Source organism: Lithobates pipiens, unplaced genomic scaffold (assembly GCF_037356315.1).
Source record: "Lithobates pipiens isolate NorthernLeopardFrog02 unplaced genomic scaffold, aLitPip1_a1.2 Scaffold_16, whole genome shotgun sequence".
Lineage (NCBI taxonomy): Eukaryota > Metazoa > Chordata > Amphibia > Anura > Ranidae > Lithobates > Lithobates pipiens.
The window spans coordinates 610,291,342-610,316,191 of NW_027507748.1; the positions used below are offsets into that span (position 1 = coordinate 610,291,342).

The 24,850-nt window shown below is 42.9% G+C and overlaps 1 protein-coding gene across 1 annotated transcript in view; it reads right to left on the reverse strand.

The window, feature by feature from the left end:
* Positions 1–24,850, reverse strand: part of ATP8A2 (ATPase phospholipid transporting 8A2) — a 1,022,388-nt gene that overhangs the window by 216,901 nt on the left and 780,637 nt on the right. Inside the window, exons 31-33 of the mRNA XM_077484049.1 lie at positions 15,227–15,288; positions 5,001–5,057; positions 2,737–2,844 (exon numbers count right to left, since the gene is read on the reverse strand). Of these exons, the coding sequence (XP_077340175.1) occupies positions 2,737–2,844; positions 5,001–5,057; positions 15,227–15,288 (227 nt within the window). The remainder of the gene's footprint in view (positions 1–2,736; positions 2,845–5,000; positions 5,058–15,226; positions 15,289–24,850) is intronic.

Here is a 24,850-nt window from a genome sequence, read left to right on the forward strand (position 1 = left end):
CCGTTTTATAATCCCGATGTACGTGTTTGATGTCACCTCATTCAGATCGATTGTATTTTCCGACAACTTTGTGCAACCGTGTGTATGCAAGACAAATTTCAGACAAAATCCGTCGGAAAAAATCTGACAGATTTTGTGGTCAGAATGTCCAACCGTGTGTACAGGGCATAAGAGTGCTTGTGTTGTTTATGGTCTGTACCAGTGTCTAGACTGGGGAAGGTAGGGTTTCCCACAGTTGGGCAGTATGCTCACTGATTTTGGAGGACAAGTGAGGGATGGTGATTCCTCATGCGATATTCCACCCTCCTTCGCTCCTGTGTACCTCAGGACCCTGTCCAAGATACTTGACACCAACCATGAAAAAACTGAAAAATTGGGTCTGAGAACAGAAATAGAATTCCTATTTTTATCTGTAGATATAACATAGGTTAAATGGCACAATATGCATTGTTCCATGGGGAGATGGCCTAACATCCAAAGTATACACAGAAAAATGGATGGCGCATGATCATTTCAAACAGTTGGTGCATGTGTATATGTAGTACTTCAAGCTAATATAAACAATAGTTCACAAAGGTTTAATCTCCACTGATTCTATAAGCACCAATATATAGTGATAGAAAGCATTCATTGCTTAGTAGCAGCAGCATATCTAGTGTAGTTGACATCCAGAGAAGTTAACGGGGGTGTAGTCCCAAAGCACCCCCAACATGCCTGCTTCATTTTTGTGCAATAACTTGTGTAAAGCAGGCCCGGCTGCTGGTAGAAGATCACTTTGACCAATCAGAATCACTGTGATCTGTCCAGGAAACCCTAAGGAAAGATGGAAAAGAAAAAGCAGGGCTTTCAAATCCCTACACCAGGCATATGCAATTAGCGGACCTCCAGCAGATCTACAAGTCCCATGAGGCATAGCAAGACTCTGACAGCCACAGGACTGACACCCAGAGGCAGAGGCATGATGGGACTTGTAGTTTTGCAACAGCTGGAGGTCCGCTAATTGCATATCCCTGCCCTAGACCGTTGCACTAGTTGCATGGGCAGTGACAGTTAATCAATAGAGGTAATTACAGCAGGGACAGGGGGGTAGGTCGGGAGAGTGTGGGGTGTTAGTTCACTTTTTTAATTTTTTTGTGTAAATGTAAACTTACACAAGTAACATACATTTTATAAGCATCTACACCATTTAAAATCTTATTTCCTGAATGCTTCCCCACCACTTTCCATAATGAATGGACATAACAGAGCCTTATTTAGTGGGGCTAGCTATACTACCCAGGGATACAAGCCACAAAAATTACAAAATGTATTCATAAGTTCCAAAAACAATATTGGATACATATATTATGTATAAAGCATATATTTAGCCACCCAACAACAGTAACTTGAATATTTTGCTGATCTTATTAAAATTGCTGAAGCGTTGGAGCGTGCAAAATGGAGAGTGCAAAAATCTGGTGCAGCTCTGCACAGAAACCAATTAGCGTGCAGTTTTTTTTTTTGTCAAAGCTTAATTGAACAAGCTGAAGTTAGAAGCTGATTGGCTACCATGCCCATCTGCACCAGATTTTTCACTTTCCACTTTTAGTAAATCAACTCCTATGTCTATGACTTCGTTGAGATGCATGACTCAAAAATGGCAATCAGTGCTCTTTACACAGATTTAGGATAAGTAGAGATAAGATGATGCTGTGTTGCTAATGTGCATACATAACCATAAAGTTCATAAAATTAAAAGACCTTAAAAAAGCAACATGTTCCAGTCATGCACCCACGTATTCAAACTTGATGTCTTCACTTCAGACTATTGTGTTAAATACATTTATAAATGCTTAATAAATAAAGGAAACGTCCATCTTATTATTTTTAATTAAATCGGTCTCTTGTGTCTTTTTCTTTGTGACAAGTCTTCCCAACACCTGTGAACAATTATACCCCCGTGTCACCACTGCTCACAGAACTTACACCTCATAGCATATACAAGTTATCCTTCGGACATTTTGGTCCTTCAATTTACACTAGGGACCCTCTTAGTGTTTCTCCCAGTACTCAGGTCTATATAGGGGTAGGCTCCTTTAAGGTTCTCCTACATTCATTCTGCCATGCTTACCTCCAAAAACTAAATATGAAAAGGTTTCACTTTGTAGACTTTTCAGAGTGCTTTGCTGATGAAGGGCCCAAAAAGATTACCAATGTGCAAAAAAATCAAAGTCAAAAGAAGATCAAGCATTTACAAGGAGAAATCACAGCCTAGGCCACACTTTCGAACTCTGCTAACTTGCAACCTACAACCATGTGTGGGCAGGATGAAAGTACCATGTTGATTGATCAATCAACTTGGGTACAACCAGCCTGCCGGATTCACTTGGGATTATCACTAGCGGCTTTTATAGCTGCTAGGAATAATCATTGTCTTCTTCTGGCAGGAGTGGCTTCCCCGGTCCCCCTTCGGGAGCAGAGAATCGCTCAGCAGGAGGGATTTCCATGTCAGCACTGTCTGTGTCGATGGGGGAATTGTTCAAATTTCTTTCCTACAACCATGAGTTTCGCACCACCTAAGACTTGAAATTACCTTAATGTGGAGTTGCATTACTAAGAAATCTCATATAATTTACATATTTCAGTCTCAATACTCATCACACAGAAGACCATTGCATTTGATTTAAAAGACTAATGTGAACCACCTTGATAATACTATTGCTGTTGATACAATAAAAGATTACAGTTGGAACAGACCTGTCCGAGCATATCCGGTGCAATGGGGATGGTAGGCCAAATGGAAGAGTATGCAGAAAAGAACACCAGCCACATCAGCATGCTTCCCCAGACTGCCAGATGACTAAACTACAAAACAAAGATAGTTTATTATTAAAACTTACCTGTTTCCAATTTTTTTTACATGCAATACAGGCCACATATAACTGTTATTTGTTCTACCAGAATGCTACACAGAGATTCAGACATAAAATGTCAACAGGTGAAACACGAGATAAAAATCTTATGCAGAACATTTTGGTTAGAGTCTGGTTTACTCTCACATTAAAGCAGAAGTGTGGGATTTTAAAAACAAATAAAATAATAAAATAAATAATAAATAAAATAAATGTATATACTCACCTATGTGGCTACAGCATCAATCTGTCGCTGCAGTTGTCCCCCGTAGTCTCCAAGGCCAAGTACTGGGCGATCAGCAGTCATGACTGCTGATCGCTCAGTTCTAGGTCTTCAGTGAGCTGAGAGTACTGCTATGTGCTCTGCACCTCCAGAGCTCACTGGAGTGCCCAGCTGTGGAGGGAGCGGCTGGCTCAGGTTTTCAGCAGTGCCCTGAGAGGCTGAGCCAGCTGCTGGTTAGGCATCTGGGTGGCTCCTGACATTATTGTTGGGATCCTTGCAGAGCCTGGATCGGCTCTGTGACGTCAGCTGACAGTGGGTAATCTTCAATATTTTTACATCTATACATATACATATACATTGTTAGAATGATATATAGAGGTTCAGTAGTGTAATGTCTTATCAATATACAAAGTAGTGTTAATCCACTTAGAAAAGCCATCAAAGATTATATATCAAACAATGTAATTCCAACACAAAAACCTTTATTTCTTTTTACAATATTACTATAAAACTTATATTACTGTTCAGTAATATTGTACACCTTTACGCTATCAGTTCCCTATACAATATTGTTTGTTAGGTATTTCTCACAGCAGTGGATTACGCATCAGTTACACACATCTATGGGTGTACAGTACGTTTTCTCCCTCCCAGCTCAATTCCTGGTGAGTTTGTCATGAAGGTTCTTTGAAGGACCTTGTTCAGGCACTTTCTGTAATAGGGAGATAACCTTGTCCCTACCTCCCAACTGTGTTCCTGAACCGTCACCCTGTCACATTTGCCCCTGGTAGAGACCACAAATGGCCATACAGACACACACTTCATTGCACTTTCCACCATTGTTACTGTCAGAAGGTAGACCACAGCAATGACAGATAGCTGGATCATGTAAACAGAAAAAAGCTGCACCCTGTCTGGAAGAGAGAAACAACCCTGAGATGCAAAAAAGGATAAAAAAAAGGTGAAAACAGTGGGGTAAATTTACTAAAACTGGAGAATGCAAAATCTGGTACAGCTGTGCATAGTACCCAAACAGCTTGGAACTCAGGGCCAATGGTTCTAGTGGGCAAACTAGCCAGCCGCCTAGGGCGCACTGCTGCCTAGGGCGCCCAGCCACTGGTGTTCCTACTCTCTGCAGCAAGCAACGAAGTCTCAGCATCAGAAGGCAGCCACCACTCTGCTCACACATAGTGTCAGAGGTGCAGCAGCGGTGGAGGACTGTGTCTGTGTCCCGACTCCCGAATGAATGGAGGAAAGCGAACATTCATTGATGAGTACTGGTAGGCTGCATTGATGGAGGCCGGTGAGGCTGCATTTGATGGGCACTTCATTAAAAAGGAGGGGGGAATACAAGGGCAGGGCAAAGGGGGTGGAATCAGGGGTGGAGCCAATAGAGGGGCGACAAAATGAGGTTTCGCCTTGGGTGTCAAAAATCCTTGCACCAGCCTGTTGGAACTTTAGCTTTTTCTGGAAGCTGATTAGTTTCTATGCAGAGCTGCACCACATTTTACACTCTCCAGTTTTAGTAAATTAACTCAGTGTTTTCCAAGGGCCTGCCCAAAGCAATAAATAAATACAAAGCCTAGAAAATGGAGACACACACATTTGAAGCCACTTCTGGTAATAAAAATATATTACTTTGTAAAGGAAGACAAACATGATTTGTTGCTAGAAGCAAGAAAACTATTTTCCCTTTTACTTATTTGTTTGTTTAACAAGCAGCAAAACCTATCTATAATCTATAATTCAGATCATCTGAAAAGGAACAGTTCAAAAAGTAAAATGAACATGGGAATTAATGTTCAAGCAGGACTCCAAATCAGTGGAATGCTTGAGACTTGCATTTTGCACTTTCACATGACATGTTTACCTGTAAAATAACTTACTTTTGTCCATGCTGTAGTTTCCAGGCCAGCTTTTAAACAGACTGTCACCACAACGTACTGTGGACAGAACACATAAAAAATATGAGCTTCCAGCACACTCAACAAGAGACACTTAACAGGTTTTACTTCCCAGGTTTATTGTCTTGCACAAGTTTTACAAAAAAAATCTCAAGCTGACACTACAATACTGGGCGATTTCACCCCCTTCCTTCCCAGGCCGATTTTCAGCTTTCAGCGCTCTTGCACTTTCAATAAGAATTGCGTGGTCAAGCAACCTGGTATCCAAATTCAATTTTTATCATTTTGTTCACACAAATAGAGCTTTATTTTGGTGGTATTTATTCACAAATCAGTTTTTTATTTTTTGCAATATAAGCGAAAAAAGAGTGGAAATTTAAAAAAAAAAAAATTCTAATTTCTGTTTTAAAAGAAATACAATAAAATCTAATTTTGGCCAAAATGTATTCTGCTACGTCATTGGTAAAAAAAATCCTGTTAAGTGTATAATAATTTGTGTGTGTGATCATGGACGTATGTACACAGATGTTCATGTACATATGTGTGCAGATGATCACGGACATATGTGTGCAGATGATCATTGGGACATATGATTTTACTGTTACTTATGTGGGACAGGTGTTTTTATTGTGTGGGGACAGTGTTTTGGGGACACTATGTAGGGGACATTGTGTGTTTACACTGTGTGGGGACACTGGGCCGGTGATCAGTGTGTAAAAAGCTATAAAAAAACAGCTCATACTCACTGATCACTTTTAGTGGAACTGCACACCCAGAATATTAAGTACCGATGGGGTTTTCCTGCTTGCTTGATAGGAATTAAGGATGGTATATCGGCAAAGTTAACTTTCCCGGAAGAGCTGGAAGATTTCTGTGAGAAAATGGGTGTACGTCGGCCAGCACTTCCGGATTGGCAAGACAAAATAATGGGGTCATCGTGAAGGAGGGGGGGGGAGGGGGTGTGGGGAAAGGAAGAGGAGTGAAGGGAAAGGAAAGAAGGAAGATATTGACAAAAACATGGAGGTGGAATTTAATACCTCCCGTCCTACGGGTAGAGGCGGGAGAGGCGCAGGCGGGATACCCCAACCCTCAAAACATAGAGTATAGGAGATGGTAGGGGTACGCACGACCATCAACCTAACAAGGGCCAGAAATAGGCCAGGGGGGTTGGGAAGAGGAGGGCGGGGGAGGGGGAGGAGGGGGTGGGTGGTTGGGGGGGGGGGATGGGGGGTAAGGGTGGGAGGAGGTGGGAAAGTGTTAGGTGGGGGAGGGGAAGTAAAGTAGAAAGAGGGGTTAGGGAGGAAAGAGAGACAGTGTGGACCACCCTATTGAACAAGTTTAAAAGTGCTCGTGTTGGGCTGGGGAGCCCTAGGACAAACAGATGGGTAACAGTAAAAAAGAAGGTCTGAAATTCATGTCCTATAATGTTAAGGGCATGAATACCCCAACAAAACGGCATAAGATTTTAGCTGAGCTGAAAAGGTACGAGGCCGATGTTGTATCTCTCCAGGAGACTCATATTTCACTGGCATCAAACATAAGGTTATACTCCAGTAACTACCCGGTTTGGTATTATAGTGACACCATTTCGGCTAGAAGTAGAGGGGTAGCGATAGGGTTTTCTAAAAACACAAGATTTCAACTAAGCGAAAAATTATGCGATACAGAGGGAAGATATTTGTTTCTAAAGGGTACAATAGAAGAACAGAAATGCACTTTGGTGAATTTATACGCCCCAAATAGTAACCCAATCAGTTTCTTAAACAAGATATTAAATATACTTATGAATTTTAAAGTAGGTTACGTAATTATGATGGGAGACTTTAACTTCGGCCTCAACCCGGTAGTAGACAGCTCATCGGAGGTAAAGAAGGGAAGAAGCTCGGCACATAAAAACATACTACAAAAATTATACAATAACCAATTAGTAGATATTTGGCGAGCGAAGAATCCTCTGGTGCGTGATTACTCCTTTTACTCCACAGTCCATGGAACGTATTCTCGTATCGACTATATTTTTATAGACCATGGGCTGTTGGAATATGTGATGGACACTGGGATAGAAGTTATGACCCTCTCGGATCACGCACCGGTAAATTTACGTCTGAATATTTCTAGGATAGGGAGGAAAACCTCTACATGGCGGTTGAATGAAGAACTTCTGCTTGGGGAGGAGGATAGAATAAAAATAGCAAGTGAGATTGAACAATATTTCATATTCAACGACACAGAGGGAATTAAAAGTTGCACGCTATGGGACGCACATAAGGCCTACATAAGGGGAATACTGATATACATGGGGTCTAAAAAGAAAAAAATGAGAACTGAAAAAATCAACAATTTAATGAGAGAAATACACAAATTAGAACAAGAACATAAAAAAAGTAGATCACAAAAAGACCTGATATACAATAAGCTAGTAACAACTAGGATAGAGCTGAAGGATCTTTTGGACCAAGAAGCTAGGATGGTGTTTAAAGGGTCGGCCAAGGAACAGTATCTATGGGGGGACAAATCAAGCAAGTTCCTAGCAAGAATGTTAAAAAAGAGAAAAGGGAGAAATTTCATAGGGGCAATCAAGAACAAAAAGGGAAAAATGGTTTATTCCACTAAAGATATAGCAGAAACTTTTAGACTATATTTTGAGGGGATTTTCTCAGACTGTAATATAGGTGCAAAGAACGGAGGGAAAGAGAAGAAGATCAGGGAATTTTTAGGGAACACCAAATTAACTAATATTACCCGGATTGAAAGGGAGGTGCTCGAAAGACCAATCTCGGAGGAAGAAATAATTAAAGCACTATTAAAATCAGCTGCAGGGAAATCCCCGGGACCAGATGGTTTTACTACACTTTATTATAAAACATTTAGAGAGGCCCTTGTCCCCCAAATGTGTCGGTATATGAATGGTCTGGGAGAAGAGTTTGGAATGAGTAGGGAGGACCTAATGGCAACAATTACACTAATTCAGAAAGACGGTAAAGACCCCCTACTGTGCACTAGTTACAGGCCGATCTCGTTGTTAAACGCAGACACAAAACTTTATGCTAAAGTACTTGCGGAGCGAATGAAGGACTTAATGACAACTCTGGTACACCCAGATCAGACAGGTTTTATAGGTGGCCGGGAAGGGAAGGATAACGGAATAAAGACTCTTCTCCTGCTCCAGAAGATGAGATTAGGTGGAGCCCCCAGTCTACTTATGTCGCTAGACGCTCAGAAAGCCTTTGACAGAGTAGACTGGGGGTTCATGTTTAAGACACTTGAGAAGATGGGAATAGGACCAAAGATGATACAGAGGATCAAGGTACTGTACGACCACCCAAAGACACGTATAAAAGTTAACGGATGCGAATCGGAGGCGTTCGAGATGGAAAGGGGTACTCGGCAGGGCTGCCCGCTTTCACCCCTTCTGTTCGTGCTCTCACTAGAACCACTTTTAGCAGCAATAAGAGGAGACCCCGGAATAGAGGGGGTGAAAGTCGGAAAAATTGAATACAAATATTCCGCTTTTGCGGATGATATATTACTGTATGTACACAACCCTAAGACATCTATGCCAGCATTACTAAACCTACTAGACCAATATGGGGAGGTGTCAAACTTTAAAATAAACAGATCAAAAACGGAGTTAATGAACATCAATACAAAAATGTGTGAGGTACAAAGTTTGCAACAGCAGTGGAAATTCCAGTGGAAGAGTGACCTTAAATATTTAGGGATAAAATTAGCAAAAACAGAGAGGAAAATGTATCGCTACAACTATATCCCGTTATTAGATGAGATACAGGCGGAATGCAAAAGGTGCAGTTATAGACCACTATCGTGGCTAGGGAGAATAAACTCACTTAAGATGATAATATTTCCTAAGATATTATATAGGTTTCAGATGCTCCCAATACCCTTGCCTAATGTTTACCTGTCAAAATTAAAAACCATCCTATTGAAATTTGTGTGGAAAAACAAAAAAGCCAGGGTGGCCTGGACGATACTCCGACAACCAAAGGATAGGGGTGGAGTGGCAATGCCAGACGTACAGCTTTATTATGAAGCAGTAGTTGTATCTAGAGTGAGTGAGTGGAGTATAAGGGATAACACAGAGAAAAGGTGGGTGAGATTGGAACACGAATTATGTAGAACACAATTGGACAAGCAAATTTGGAACCCCCCTAAGAAGAGAAGTATAGCTTTGGAAGGAAATAGCATTACATGGAACACGTTGAGGATTTGGGATAAGATATATAGGAAATTTAATGGGAAATATAACTCACCACTAATAGCACTAAAACAAAACAATTTCTTTTTACCAGGGTGTCAGGAGATAGGAGGAAATTGGGTAAAGCAAGAAGTAAAATTAAAAGATGTTTTGAAAGGGGAGGGGATTGCACCATATCATGAGTTGGCACAAAAAAAAGAGTTGATGACAATTGATGGGTGGAGGTACGCACAGCTCTCGAGCTTTATTAAAAGGCTCCCTCCGCGGATTAGATCTGCGGAAGACTTGACCCCTCTGGAACAGCTATGTACTTTGAAGGTCTCAAGGAAAATAGTTTCGAGATGGTATAAAACGCTGTTGGAGGGAGTAGAGCTGTGGGTGCCTCCGTACATCAAAAAATGGGAGAGGGAATTGGGTACACTACCGGATAGTATAATATTAAAGAGAATGTATAAATTAGTGCACAGTTCAGCGGTAGACGCAAGTACGGCAGAAATGAACTTTAAATGTGTGACGAGATGGTACTTCACCCCAGAGAGGAAAAGTAAATTTCAGCAGGATGACGCCAGGGAATGTTGGCGGGGTTGTAGTGAACTTGGTACGATGACGCACTTATGGTGGAGTTGTCCAAAAATAAAATCGTACTGGAACCAAATTCTAGGATGCATTAAAGAAATTACAAATATAGAGGTGGAAGTTGACCCTTGGGTAGTGTTATTCCACGGGACAAGAACTGGACTAAGACAATATAAGGAATCAATGATACCCCATCTATTGAATGCAGGTAAAAAATTAATACCAAAAAAATGGCAAGAGAAGGAGGCCCCTGAAATGTGGGAATGGGTGGATTCGGTTGAAAAGACCTACAAGATGGAGTGTTTGAGAGGCAGCCTAGAAGAGCAGAGTAGTACACCATTATTAGAGAAATGGGAGCGCTGGGTAGACTTTAGGAAGCAATGGCTCACATCAGAGGGGCTGAAGAAGCCCTAAGTAAGGTCTAGACAGGCTACAACAAGGTGTTAATCAGTGAAAATAAAATAAAAAGGGAAAATAGGATAGGGTGGTCCACAGATAGGAAGGATGGGGGGGGGGGGGACTCAAGGTTAGAAGGGGGATAATATGATAGTATGATACCGAGAGGGATGAAATGACTGTTAAGTAGAGTTGTAGCTTGGAACGAATACTCTCAAAAAAAAAAAAAAAAATAATCTACTTTTTATGTTTTTTTTTTCCCCACGATGATGTGATGGCTTGGTAGGGACGCTGAGCTACAAGCTGAGGTGGTCCCATGGTTATTAAATTGATTTCACTGAGTGGAAAAAAAAAAAAAAAAAAAGAAATACAATAAAATCTAATTTTGGCCAAAATGTATTCTGCTACGTCATTGGTAAAAAAAATCCTGTTAAGTGTATAATAATTTGTGTGTGTGATCATGGACGTATGTACACAGATGTTCATGTACATATGTGTGCAGATGATCACGGACATATGTGTGCAGATGATCATTGGGACATATGATTTTACTGTTACTTATGTGGGACAGGTGTTTTTATTGTGTGGGGACAGTGTTTTGGGGACACTATGTAGGGGACATTGTGTGTTTACACTGTGTGGGGACACTGGGCCGGTGATCAGTGTGTAAAAAGCTATAAAAAAACAGCTCATACTCACTGATCACCGGCTGGCTGTAGCGATCCCCTCTCCTCTCCTCACTGACAACTTTCGCGCGAGGAGAGCCGATCGCCTAGCAACCAGCTCGCTGTTTACATTACATAATGGATGTGATTGGACACAGTCACCATGTGATCAGGAGGGCCAATCACAGAGCCCTCCTGCCGATCAGAGATGCTCCGTGTCTGGGTGACATGAGCGCACCAGGATCTCGCTGCTGCGAGAGCACGCGCATGTGCGTGATCCCCCTCCTTCTGAGGGATGTTCCTGAACGTCCTCTCAGAAGGCGGAAGCTCCCACCCGGCCGTATATGTGCAGTGGCCAAGTGGGAAGTGGTTACATTTTCAAACAGCTCTTATTAAAGGAAAGAAGGAAGCAAAGGTAAGTAGGGAAGATGAGAAACGGTAATAAGGGAAAAGGAGCGTAAGAAGGGAAAGGTGAGTAGGAAGAGGAGGAATGACAGTAAGGGAAGAAGAGGTAACGTAAAAAAAAGGAAAATGATGGGAAGCAGGAAAGGAAGAGAAGGGAAGGCAGAAAAGGAACAATTGGGAAGATAAGGAGTGAAAAAGGAGGCAAGACAAAAAGGAAAGAGGAGGTAAAGTAAGAAGTGAAGAGTGGAGAAGTTAAATGGGAAAAAGAAGGGAAGGCAGTAATGGAAGAAAAGGTAAGATACGTAGGGAAGAAAAAGGAAGGCAGGAAGGGAATATAAGTAGGGAAAAGGAGGAAGACAGGTAGGAAAGGAGACAAAGTAAAAAAGTAGGAGGGAAGGTAAATAGAGAAGAGAAGGGAGGGCAGGAAGGATTAACGTGCCTGTGCTACCTGTTGATTTGATGTCGGAGTATCTTCCTACACTCAATGAAACTTAAAAAGAAGCTTAGATGAGCTACAAAACATTTTCAACATTACAGAACAAGCCCAGCTCAATGTGAATGACTACTACTAGCAAGTAAGATAAAAGAATGGAAGTGCTGGGAAGGCATGAAGGGAAGATACACAAAAGAGAGAAGAGAAGAGGAATGAAGAGAAGAATGGAAAAAGAGGGTAGAGATGAAGAGGTCAAGAACATGGTGTAAAAAAGGAAAGAAGAATGAAAAGAAGGTACGGCCTCCCCAACACTTAATTGCCTAGTTGAAAATATTTTTGCCATAGTTTTTGTCAACTGCATGTTTTCAGTGACAAAAACTAAATGAAAATAAAATTAAACTTAAGAAAATTGCCAAAAACTATGACGAAAATCATTTTGTTGGCTAAAATCTCCAGTGTATATTAGTCTACTAAAATCTAATAGGTTTAGTTAAATTGTAATTCGTCATTTAAGCATTTCTCTAGAACTTCCAAACTCATTATATACTGGACTACAAATCTAATAACATGTTATTATTTTTGGTTTGAACATGCACTACAGACACAGATTTAGCTGTGATATATAACATCTTTATAAATAAGACCACGTTTCATAAACAAACAAAAATATAACTTTTTTGACAAATAGATGTGCAGCTTCAAAATATAAAAAACAAAAAAAAAACGGTAAACATTATTGACTGTAATGTTAGGCTGCAAGTGGGGACGGAGAAGTAAAGGGGAGTGAGGGAGTGCACAGGGCAGGGTGCATTATACTTTGGGGATGGAGAGGTGACCTGCATGTGGGGATGGGGAAGTAAAGGGGAGTGAGGGAGTGCACAGGGCAGGGTGCATTATACTTTAGGGATGGAGAGGCAACCTGCATGTGGGGATGGGGAAGTAAAGGGGGGTGAGGGAGTGCACAGGGCAGAGAGCTGGATGGTTTGGAGAGGCTGTTATTTTATTTGTTTTAAACTCTGTTTATTTTTTTCAAAAAGACTCCACAAATAAAAAAGTACATCCATATTCATTACACATTTACACACTTTACATTTAACATAATACATTAAATTCAACAATTTACAATACATTCCTGGGATGTAGTATCTAGAGAAGAAAGATCTTAAGCCTGGCTACATTTTATGCTTTTTCTTTTTCGTTTATCTAGGTTTTTACCCTCCTGCCTTCCAGCTTTTACCATTCATGCCAGCATTATACTCTGAGGGGGAGAAAGCGGGCCCCCAAAATAATAAAAAGGAAGAAAAAAAAATAAAATAAACCCCTGTGTTAATATCTTTACCCATGTATTCCAATACTTTCATCAATTAATAACCCAACAGTGTTAACAGTGTTATTAACGTGACATTCTCTAGTGTATAATGTCTTCCCCTCCCTCCCTCCACCCCAAGTGACGCAGTCCCGTTAACTCTAGTTTAATACAAAGAAGAAGAAAAAAAAAAAACAACACCCCCCCCCCCCTTGTTTATATCTTACCGAAGTATTCCAATACCTTAATCAATTAGTAACTCCACAGTGTTATCAACGTGATGTTCTATACACTATAGAATTTCTTCTCCTCCCTTCCTCCTTCCCCAATGTCTCAATCCCATTAACCCTAGTTTAATACAAGAATAATAATAATATAAAGAAAAAAAAAGAAAAGGGAGGGGGGTGGGGGAAGAAGGGCAGGGAAGGGAAAGAGGGAGGGGGGAAGGGAAGGAGGGGGGCTCAATTTCCCAGATGATTACAGTATATTTCTGTTTGTTTAAACTCTAACCATGCTGTCCATATTTTAGTAAATTTTTGTCTACAATCATTTTGTGAGGCTATTAACTGTTCCATCAGTCTAATTTTATTTACCTCTCTAAACCATTCCTTTATTAACAGAGCTTTTTTTGTTTCCATTGTCTTAGTATTAAAGCTTTTGCTGCATTTAATAAGTATGGTACAACTGTTGCTCTATATCTCTTTCTCGACTCTCCTGTAGCATGGAACAGACACTGTCAGGGGTCATGCACAATCTCAACCCCACTAATCTTTTTAATCATCTTCAATATTACTGTGTGCCTGTTATTTTACACTGTTCTAAGCACTGCTAGCTGGGAGGGGAAACACTCACCACGTCACATCCAGATAGACACGAATCCGAGGGAGCAGTTCTTCTTCTGTGGTTTGCAGGGCATTGTTCCAGAACTCCCAGGCAGCAGGCAGACAGAGGGAGCCTTGTGTCTCTCATCCAATACAGCCTGCTGATAGAGTCAGGGGGCTGGGGCTTTAAAGTAGTTGTAAACCCTTACAACACACTTTGACCTACAGGTAAGCCTAGATTAAGGCTTACCTGTAGGTCCAAGAAATATCTCCTAAACCTACACGGTTTAGGAGATATTTACTGAAACACAGGCACCGCTGTCTACGGCGCATGCGCCGTAGACAGCGGCACGCAGGTGCACTGAGTGCGCCGCCGTCAACGGCGATATGCCGTGTGTAGCGGCTCCCGTGCGCATACGCGGGAGTGACTGCTTCACCGAATGACAGCGGCGGAGCGGCGAGACCCACCGAGAAGATGGATGCGCCGGACTACAGGGGACAGCGGTGACTTCGCTGGCTCCTGTGTCAGGTAAGTGACACATAATGGACTACTAAGCGATGCATAGTAGTCCATTATGCTTTACTTTTGCAGGGAATGAAAGAGGAAGTAAACTCATCAGGGTTTACTTCCTCTTTAACAGACAGGCAGATCTCTGAGGAAAGCGGAAGTTCAGGTGGGTACTGGAGATTTTAGTCAACTAAAATGTACTGGAGATTTTAGCCAGCTAATATACGACTAAAATTAAAAAAATTCAGATGACTAAAATATGACTGAAACCAAAATGGCATTTTAGTCAAAAGACTGTGATTAAAATGAAATCGAATTTTGATGTCAAAAGTAACAGTGACTCCTACTGCATGCAGGAGGCATTTGTTTTGGCATCTGCATCTGCCCCAACTGCATGCAGACAGTCTATGGAAGTGGATGCAAACCTAGCAGTTGCTAGATGTTAACGTTTGACACCCCCACAGCTGGGGGTGGATGCAGATGCCAAAACAAATGTCTCCTCCATGCTCCATGAAGTACAGATGCCAACGCCCTTCTGAACAAGGGTCTAAGTGGTGAAAGGCAAAAAAATGACTAAAGGAAAGATGGATGAGAAATAGAGGAAGAGTGAGCCATAACATAAAGTCGTGAAATGTGAGAAATATTACTGTATTATTTTGGGAACAGGGCAGGTAAGCTGTATTGGAAAAAGAAAAATAACATGGTACCAGCCTTTGAAGGAGTTCAGAACTTTAGGTAAGGGCCTGCAAAAATACATTAGGTTTACCATAACTAGTGGAAATGATGTGCTATTAAACTTATTGAAGCCAATGAGAAATAGTGCTGCATGAGATATTAAACATTTATTCTCAGCTATACAATCATCTGCACAGAAATACTTACAGTGTAAACAATATTTCCAACAAATAAATAATCGGTGACCTGTCCATTGGGGAACACAGCATCTGGAGGGAGAAACAGAACATTGATCAGTTATGTACAAACCAATCAGCTTTATATCCAATAAAGAATTTTATCATCTCCTTTTTGTGAATAAAAATTAGAGAAATTGGAGCTTAGTACTAATCCAATGCCTAAATGATTAATCAATTACATGGGTTGTCTATTTAAGGTGCAGTTGGCCAACCCTTATAAAACATGTTTGGGTCTGTCACAGAAGCCATTTTAGATTCAATCTTACTTTCTTGGGAGAAACAAACACAATATTCCATATGTTGTTATAGCCAATAGAACCACAGTAATGTATATGGGCGTTGTTGTTAAGGGTAGGCTCCTTCTTTTTAATGCAAAAGGTTGCATTTGGCTTACTTTGCCAAAAATGGAAACAAATCTCGGATAGCTCATTCTGTGTCTAGAGAAATGCAACACAAAGCAGGTTAAACACAGCCTCAGAATTATCATTCAAACTGTACCAGTGTGGTAAACGGGAATCTCTGACCTGGGTTTGATGAGCGTTTCAAACACATGTCCAACGCATATAAACAACACCCAAATAAACAAACCATCACTCCAATTTGTCACAGATTAATTTAAGAGTGTTTCCAGGTCACTTGCTCATTGGTAATCCTTGACAGATCATAATGATAATAATAATCGGAATAATAACAACAATAATGGCAGCAAACACTTCTGCGCACTTCTTGGAATCACTGGGTTCCTGCTCCCAATTAGTAATGATGACTCATTCCACAAATGTGCAGAAGACCTATTAATTCCTTTTTTTCTATTTTATCCCACCAAACGTGCAATAAAAGCTTCTGCCAATGCCTTCACCTTGGAGTCTAATATATGTTTTACAATTTTCAGATCACAATGTAATTTACTAGACCAGCAAACCATGCTTCTGGCGTCGGCTTTAGGTTTAAAATAATAAGTAGTGAAAACGTCAAATAAAACAAAATGGCCAAAGTCTTTTTTTGTAACTTAAAGTGAACTAGCCACAATAGATCTAAAGTCTTTTGAAGTTTCTTCTGTGGCTATCCTGTTTCTTCTCTGTCTTCGCCACTTATTGAATCATCGACTTTGCGCAAAAGAGCACAAAGTGTGGTTGGCACTCCTGACCCACGTATTTGTTGCAGGTAAGTGACCTGGCTGACAAAGGGGTTCCCATATTGCTGTGGTTTTAAGTGCTTGGTAGATGTAAAACTGAACTCTAGCCAAACAGATACATATGCAGTTAAAGTATTTTAAGTATTTTACTTCCCAAAACATCTATAATTAAGTTCTGATACAGAAATCAAGTATGTCTTGTTTTAAAGCAGTTTAATTGCTTGTTCAGAATTTGTAAATAGTTTTATGTGCATGATCTGTGCACAGGTCCAATTTTGGACAGACATAAAAGAATCATTTTAAAGTCATGGCACAATACACATTTTCAGCAGCAGGTGGCGTTGCAGGAAAAAAACTGTTATCACAGACTATTCTAAACAGACATTTACAATTTTTCTAAAAGTTCCTTTAAAACATATGTAAAAAAATGCTTGTACTGAATATTATCTAGAGCAGTGGTCTCTAAATTGCAGCTCCTTGCTTGCCTTAACTCTGCTCTTGGGGCATTATTCCTCTCACTGCCACTAGCAATGATGCACTATTTCTCCCACTAACACCAACAATGAGGCACTATTCCTCCAACTAAAACCAATGCTAAGACACTATTGATCTTTTATTGAAAAGGATCAGGCGACCAATTTTACACAAAAGTAAAAAAACAAAACCATAGTACAAAACTTCAACAGAAATTAAAGGAATACACATCAATGTTCAGAATATATACAATATATACATAATCCACTACCAAAACATTTTTAGAAGACTATTTACATAAAGCAGCAGAGAGGACCTTAGAGGCACAACCCATCACCTAATCAGCCATTTATCAAAAATTTATAAAAAAATAATAATCTAGGGTGATAAGAGACAGACAGACACACCCAGGAAAGAGACTCCTGGCAGTCAAGGAGGCTTAAACCCCCATCCATGCCTTCAACCAAGCCCGCTGACCCCGCTTGTCTCTCTCAAGCTCCCGGATCTTCCCCACCTCATGCAAAATGTCATACACTATCACCTCAACAGGAAGGATTTCCTGGATTACCTGACACCGTGCATTCCAGGTGAAATATCGGACTGCTAGGCTAACTTAAAAAAGTGTGTCCAAACAAAAAGCCTTACCAGTATTGAATGCTCCGTACACCCACTCAGCATAACCCAGCCTGGAGAGGAAAGGAACACAGAGGGCCCATCCCACCTGTTTGTACATCTCCATGTTAAAAGGGCAATGAAGCAGAAAATGGTCCATAGTCTCCTCCTCACCTGCACACTCCTCTCGAGGACAGCTATGATCCATCTCACTGCAGAATTTCAAATTGCTCCAAACATAGAGCTTCCCATGGAAGCACAACCAGGCCTGATCCCTAAATTTAAAGGGGACTCTATCCAAATTAATCAGTCTTAACCCTGCCCTCAAAACTGGGCCTGGGCAATCCCTTAAGGCCAGTGGATCATGAAAGACTTTGCTCAAGACTCAACCCATAAGGACTTTCCTCTGAGCCTATCTGAGATCTTCAGCCGATAATCGCCACTGCCATAGTAACTTCAGGCACGGAGCGACATAGGCTGGTAGCTGACCATGATGACCCCTGAGATTCTCACTTGGCCACCTTCTTACCAAAGTCATAGAAAAGGCCTAAACTAAGATCTAAATATGCCTACCATTTCAGGAGATTCCACTGCAAGCATACTACCAATGTTAAATTTGAGAAAAAGCAGCAAAAAGAAAAGAACTGGGTTGACCATATCTAAGCCACCCTCCCTCCTGGATAGATAGGTGACATTCCTCTTGATGGGGTTCAGTCTGTTCCCCCCACAGCATCTGGAAGAACACACTACTGACCCTAGCATAGAGAGACACTGGCAAGATGCAGACAAAGCTGACATACAAGAAGATCGGAATAAGGTAAGTCTTAATCAGATCAACTCTTTCCCTCAGAGATAATTTCCATCTCTTCCAGCTGACCACCTTAGTATTGGCAATTTCCAGTCTGCCTTCCCAGTTTTTGAGGCCATAATTGCCGGGTCCAAATTCAATGCCTAGTATCTTAATTTTTTTCCTGGGGCACTGAAAAGGAGACTTTCCTTTCCCATACAGAAAACTTCACTCTTTTCCTGATTGATCTTGGAGCCCAATGCTTCAGAGTAATGTAATGTCCGAGAGACCACCTCCTCCACGTCATCCGTCCCAGTGACAATCACCGATACATCGTCCGCATAGGCAACAACCCTCAATGGCGGCTCACCTGAGAGCCCCATCAGTACCCCACACAACATGCCGCTCTCTAGCCTCCTGATGAAGGGGTCGATTGGAAAAACATAGAGCAGGGGACTCAGGGGACAACTCTGATGCACTCCAGAGCCAACAACAAAGGACTGCCCAACCCAACCATTAACAAGAGGAAAGCTTTCTGCCCCCTTATACAATACTTTCAACCAATCGACAAAACCACCGGCAGACCGTACTTACTAAGTAGCGACCACAGGTACTCATGGCTAACGCAATCAAAAGCCTTTGCCTGATCCAATGTCAGCAAATACTTTCCCCAGCCTGCAGCCCTGCACCGCTCGAAGGCATCCCGGACAGCTAAAACTGATGTGAAGGTGCTCCTACCCTGGACCGAACAGTGCTGATGGCGAGAAAGCAAAGTCTCGGCTACTGACGATAATGTTAAGACACTATTCCTCCCACTGACATCATCGATGAGAAACTATTCCTTCCACTGACATCAACAATGGGGCACTGTTCCTCCCGCTAATACCAGTGATGGGGCACTATTCCTCCCACTGACACCAAGGATGGGGCTCTATTCTTCCCAGTAATACCAATGATGAGGAATTACTTCTTCCACTGACATCAATGATGGGGCACTATTATACCCACTACTACCAATGATGGGGCACTATTCCTCCCACTGACACCAATGATGGGACACTATTTCTCCCAGTAATACCGAAGATGAGGAACTACTTCTTTCACTGACATCAATGATGGGGCACTATTCCTCCTACTAATAACAATGGTGGGGCACTGTTCCTCCCACAAATACCAATGATGGGGCACTATTCCTCCCACTGACACAAATGATGGGGCACTATTCCTCCCACTGACACGAATGATGGGGCACTATTCCCCCCAGTAATACCAACGATAAAGAACTATTCCTTGCACTGACATCAATGATGGGGCACTATTCTATCTACTAATAACAATGATGGGGCACTGTTCCTCCCACTAATACCAATGATGGGGCACTGTTCCTTCCACCAATACCAATGATAGAGCACTATTTCTCCAATACCTGACCAGAGGCGCTATGTAATTTTTTTTACTCCCACTGACCACCAAACCTGAGGCATTGTTTACGAGCGCTGGCCACAGTCCAACCCTCCTAAAGTCCAAAGGACAGTAAACTGGCCCTTTATATGAAAAGTTTGGACATCCCTGATCTAGTGTATACAATAGCAAAGTTACAAATCAAAGACCCTCTCTTTTAGGCTCCGTTCACACTTGTGCAACTTTATACACTTAAAGTGGAGGGCCACCCTGAAAACAAAAAAATATTAAAAATTACAAAAAAATCTAAAAAAAAAAAAATGAGAATTTTTTATTTTTTTTTACTTACCAGAAATGCCTGTTGCTAGGCACATAATCCTAATCTTCCTCTTCCTCCTCCGCTGAGATCTTTTGTCTTCTCTCCTCGTCGTGGCGTCTTCTGGGTAATGGGTCGTGCTGTGTTCTGGGAACTGTGTGTTCCAGAACACAGCGCGTCCCATTCAGAAAGTGCTGCGGGACTCGCGCATGCGCAGTAGGAAACGGGCAGTGAAGCCATAAGGCTCCACTGCCTGTTTCCCTTAGAGGGAATGGCGGCGCCGGGACCCGAGAGCCGAGGGACGGGTCGGCCTCGGGTGGCTGACATCGCGGGCGCCCTGGACAGATAAGTGTGTTTATTAAGTCAGCAGCTGCAGTGTTTGCAGCTGCTGACTTTTTTTTTTTTTTTTTTTAAACGGCCCTCCTCTTTAAATAACTGGCCTGGATCTGGACTATACTATTTATCAAAATGATGAAATCTGATCTGACAGACCGTTATGCACAGAAAATAGATTTCCCCTAGTCTAATGCTCGCTAGCATAAAACAATAAATTTAAATTTTTATTCATAAATTAGAGATTATTGTTTCATTTTGAAAAATCATAATATAATGATGCCAGTTTTTTTTAATGGAGTCAAGCTCAGTCTTACTGTTGTATTGAAGCCAGCTACACAGAAACAAGGTATAACAAAGGAAATTTTAATCTCAAATGCAGATGTGAGACATGCAACCAAGTATGCAGGAAATAGGAGAGCATAGTAAACTGCTAGCTCACACCTGTGCAAAAGTCGATATTTCTGTGTTTCCCCACAGTTATAGAACATGCACTAGAAAATTAGAGTTTAAATCTGCAAGCCTGAAACCAAACTCCATAATTAAACCCAATCTGGGTGAAATGTGTCAAATAGTGTGGCCAAGTGTGGGACTGTGCAGAAGCCATTGTCTTTGAATACGTCAATACCACTGGAGTGCAGCCTGGCTTTTGTATTGGGGTGTCTGTGTGGAGTGGGGCATGCTTACCTCTGATATGTTTCACCCACATTAGGCTTAATCGTAACCTAAAGCTTGTCTTTCATTTACTCTACATTGGAGAATACAGTGTGTGGCAGTACCTGGTATTCCTTCAGTCATGAAACTCTCCACTGGGTATCTCAAGAGTTCCAATTTTCATGGCTGGTAGGTTCATGCTTATGAGCCCAGAATAGCCTGGTATTCAGAGGAACAGGTAAACTTGATCCAGTAGGTTCCCCTTGGTATTTATTACATGGTTACAGATGCTCTACCAGCACCACACGTCAGCCATTAAGCTGGGGGGGGGTCTCTCCCGGTCCTTTCCTCTGTCCAGGGGCACGAGACAGGGCTGCCCTCTTTCTCCGGCCCTGTTCGCCATCGCAATGGAACCCCTGGCGGAGGCCTTACGTACCTCCCTGCACATTAGGGGCCTGCGTGTTGGCTGGCTGGAGGAGAGGGTCGCCCTGTATGCGGACGACCTCCTTCTCTTCCTTAACGATGCGGACTCCTCTCTCAGAGGGGCACTACAAATTCTGAACTCATTCTCCACGATCACGGGCCTTAAGGTTAATTGGTCAAAGTCACTTCTGTTCCCTATAGACCCAGCAGCCCGCGACACCGCCCCCCCGATATACCTCTACAGTGGGTGGAGAGCTTCAAGTACCTTGGGGTGGTGGTCTCGAGGCAGGCTTCGGACTTCATACCTCTGAATCTATCCCCAGTGGTTCAGGAGACGTGGCTGCGACTGAAGGCATGGGAATCTCTACCCCTATCATTGCTAGGGCGGATAAACCTGATAAAAATGAAAATCCTGCCCAAACTTCTCTACCTACTTCGTCAATCCCCGCAATGGATCCCTAAATCATTTTTCTCCCGACTGCATAGCCTTTTTACCTCCTTTATCTGGGGGGGCCAGTCCCCCAGGTATGGATGGTCAACGCTTACACGTCCGTCCTCCCAGGGAGGACTGGCGTGCCCTGACCTGTACAAATATTTTTTAGCCACCCAGCTGGTTACTGCGGCTTGGTGGCTCACTCCTGATAGGACGAACCCTGCCACCTTGGTTGAGGCGGCGGTGGTGAAGTCACTGGAAGCGCTGAAATTTTTGCTGTATCGTGGCCCAAAAGCCCCATACCCGTTGACCCCCTCCATGCGCACCACGTTGCGTGCATGGGGGGCAGGACTTAAACTTGAAAAATACCCTGCCAATGCCCTTTCTCCAGCTGCCCCCTTGTGGTTGAACCCCACCCTGGAGCAGTTTTACAAACTACCTGAACCCCATGCTTGGACTAAGTTTAACGTTAAAACAGCAGACCAAATAATTTCCGACCAATCGCTGGCCCCATTCCCCAAGTTGATTTCTGACTTCAACATCCCGCAGAGCTATTTTTTTAGATATCTACAACTCTCCCATGCCTTCAGATGCCAGTTCTCCGGGTCTCCCCCCCAGGTTGTCCAGTCCACACTAGAGGACCTCCTCACGTCCAGATGTGAAAATAAGCCCACCTCGAAACTTTACTCCCATTTGATAACGACCTCCCTCCCTACCTTGGGAAAGCTCAGAGACAAATGGGTGCGCGACATTCCCACCTTTGATAATGATGATTGGGATGACATGTGGGACTTCCCTTTCAGATCCCTGGTCTCCCTGAGACACCGGCTAATACAGTTTAAGATGGTCCACCGAGCATATTTCACCCCATATAGATTGCACAAAATGAACCCCGCCTCCCCCCCAGGGTGTTGGCGTTGTGGGACAATACCGGGGGACTTCACTCATATTTTTTGGACCTGCCCGGCCATTGTCGACTATTGGAAGGAGATACTGAGGGTCATTACACAGGTCACCTCCATATCGCTCCAGCCCTCCATAGAAATTTGCATACTGGGCCTGATAGATCATATTATTCCCACTGTGGCGCGACGCACCCTGGTTGGGCTTCTCCTTTTCTACGCCCGCAAGGCCATAGCCCTCACCTGGCGTAAGCCAACTCCCCCTCCTCTCTCCCTGTGGAAAAAATTGGTCAACGACAGCCTGCCTCTTTACAAAGACTGCTATGCTAATAGGGGCTGCCCGCAAAAATATGACAAGGTCTGGTCCAGCTGGCTGGCTGACACCTCCACAGCCTCTGACCCGTAGCCTACTTAACAAGTTACCCTTTGCTAGTAACCGGGAAACTGCACCAGTGGAAATGTCATATGTCTGAGTAGAGTGTTGTAACCCCAAGTTGTCCTGCTGCTCATGGAGTCAGCTATCTGTGGCCAATGAGGTGCCTTAGACTCTCCGTCATATTCTGTATGTACCAAACTATCTTGTATTACAAATCTGTATACATCACGCCTGTAACTGTAGTCGTGACCAATGTATGTGTTCTTTTTTGTTTGTTAGTTTGCTTGCTGTTGTTTACTGCATAAACTTTAATAAAAAGATTTGCAAAAAAAAAAAAAAAAAAAAACTTGATCCAGTAGAACCATGTTTTACAGTGGTGATCTTCCCTATGATTGGTTGAAGCCATAAGTGCTTCCATTTGCTGAATTTCATGAACTTTAGCAAACCACAAACTTATGGGTGGCTCAGCAGTTTGGATCCAATATAATGGAATACACACCTTGCCCCAAACTCGCGCAGGACCCTTTTTTTGGTCCGCAGCAGAATCGGATCGCATGGGTGGTCACACCATGCGATCCGATTCCTGTCCGAGTTTGCAGATCGCACTGCGATGTGCGAACTGATCTGGGAGTGTCATTAACATTTCACTGACACTCCAAGCAGTTCGCATAGGGCAGTGTGAACTGCCGCCGGGAGGCATGCGATGCGGGAACCCGCCGCGGAATTTGCGGCGTTCCCGCATCGCTGCAATGTGAACCCAGCCTAAATGCACTGTAAACACACTGTATATAGCTGGTTGCTAAGGAGGGGGCTGGAAATCCGACCACAGCATCCTTAACAACCGATGAGTCTTCAACTGTCATTGGGCTTCCCCGCTGAAAGCTGAATCATAAAAAATAAATAAACAGCATAGGGTCCCCCCCAGGTCTATACCAGGCCTTTCGGGTTTAGTATGGGTTAGGAGGGGGCCCCCATGCCAAAATAAAAGAAAAATGGTGTGGGGTCCCCCCCAAAATTCATTCCAGGCCCCTATCCGGGCATGCCGCCCAGTAGGTCAGGAAAGGGAGGGGAGCGAGTACACCCCTCCTCTTGAAGCATACCAGGCAGCACGTCCTCAACAAGGGGGGTGGGTTTGCCCCCTGCCCCAAAGCACCTTGCCCCATGTTGATGAGGACAAGGGCCTCTTCCTGACAACCCTAGCCAGTGGTTGTCATGGGCTGCGGGTGGGGAGCAGCTTATTGGAATCTGGAAGCCCCCATTAACAAGTGGGCCCCAGATCCCGCCCCTCCCTCATGTGCATGGGTATCGGGTACATCGTACCCCTACCCATTCACCAAAAAAACTGTGAAATATTAACAAACTACAAGAGCTGTTTTTTTAACAAAACCTTTATAATATAAGAAGCCTGGAGCCATTTTCTCCCAGTGCCATCATCTCCCAGCTCCATCATCTCCCAGTGCTGTCTTCTACTTGTGCTGTGTTCTCGAATTGAGCTGTCTTCTTCCTCGCCACCGCCATCTTCTTCTTCCTCGCCACAACTGTTGTCTTCTTCTTCACCGCCGCCGTTTTCTATATTACTCGCCGCCATAGTCTTCTACATCGCCTCTGATTACCCGTTGAAAAACAAAATAGAGCCGGGCTTGCCCTGAAGCTGTCTTTCTCCATGATGTCAGAAGGGGCGGGCTCTCTGAGCGACATCATTGGATGGCCACGCCCCATGTCTATATAAGAGATGCTAGATAGAGG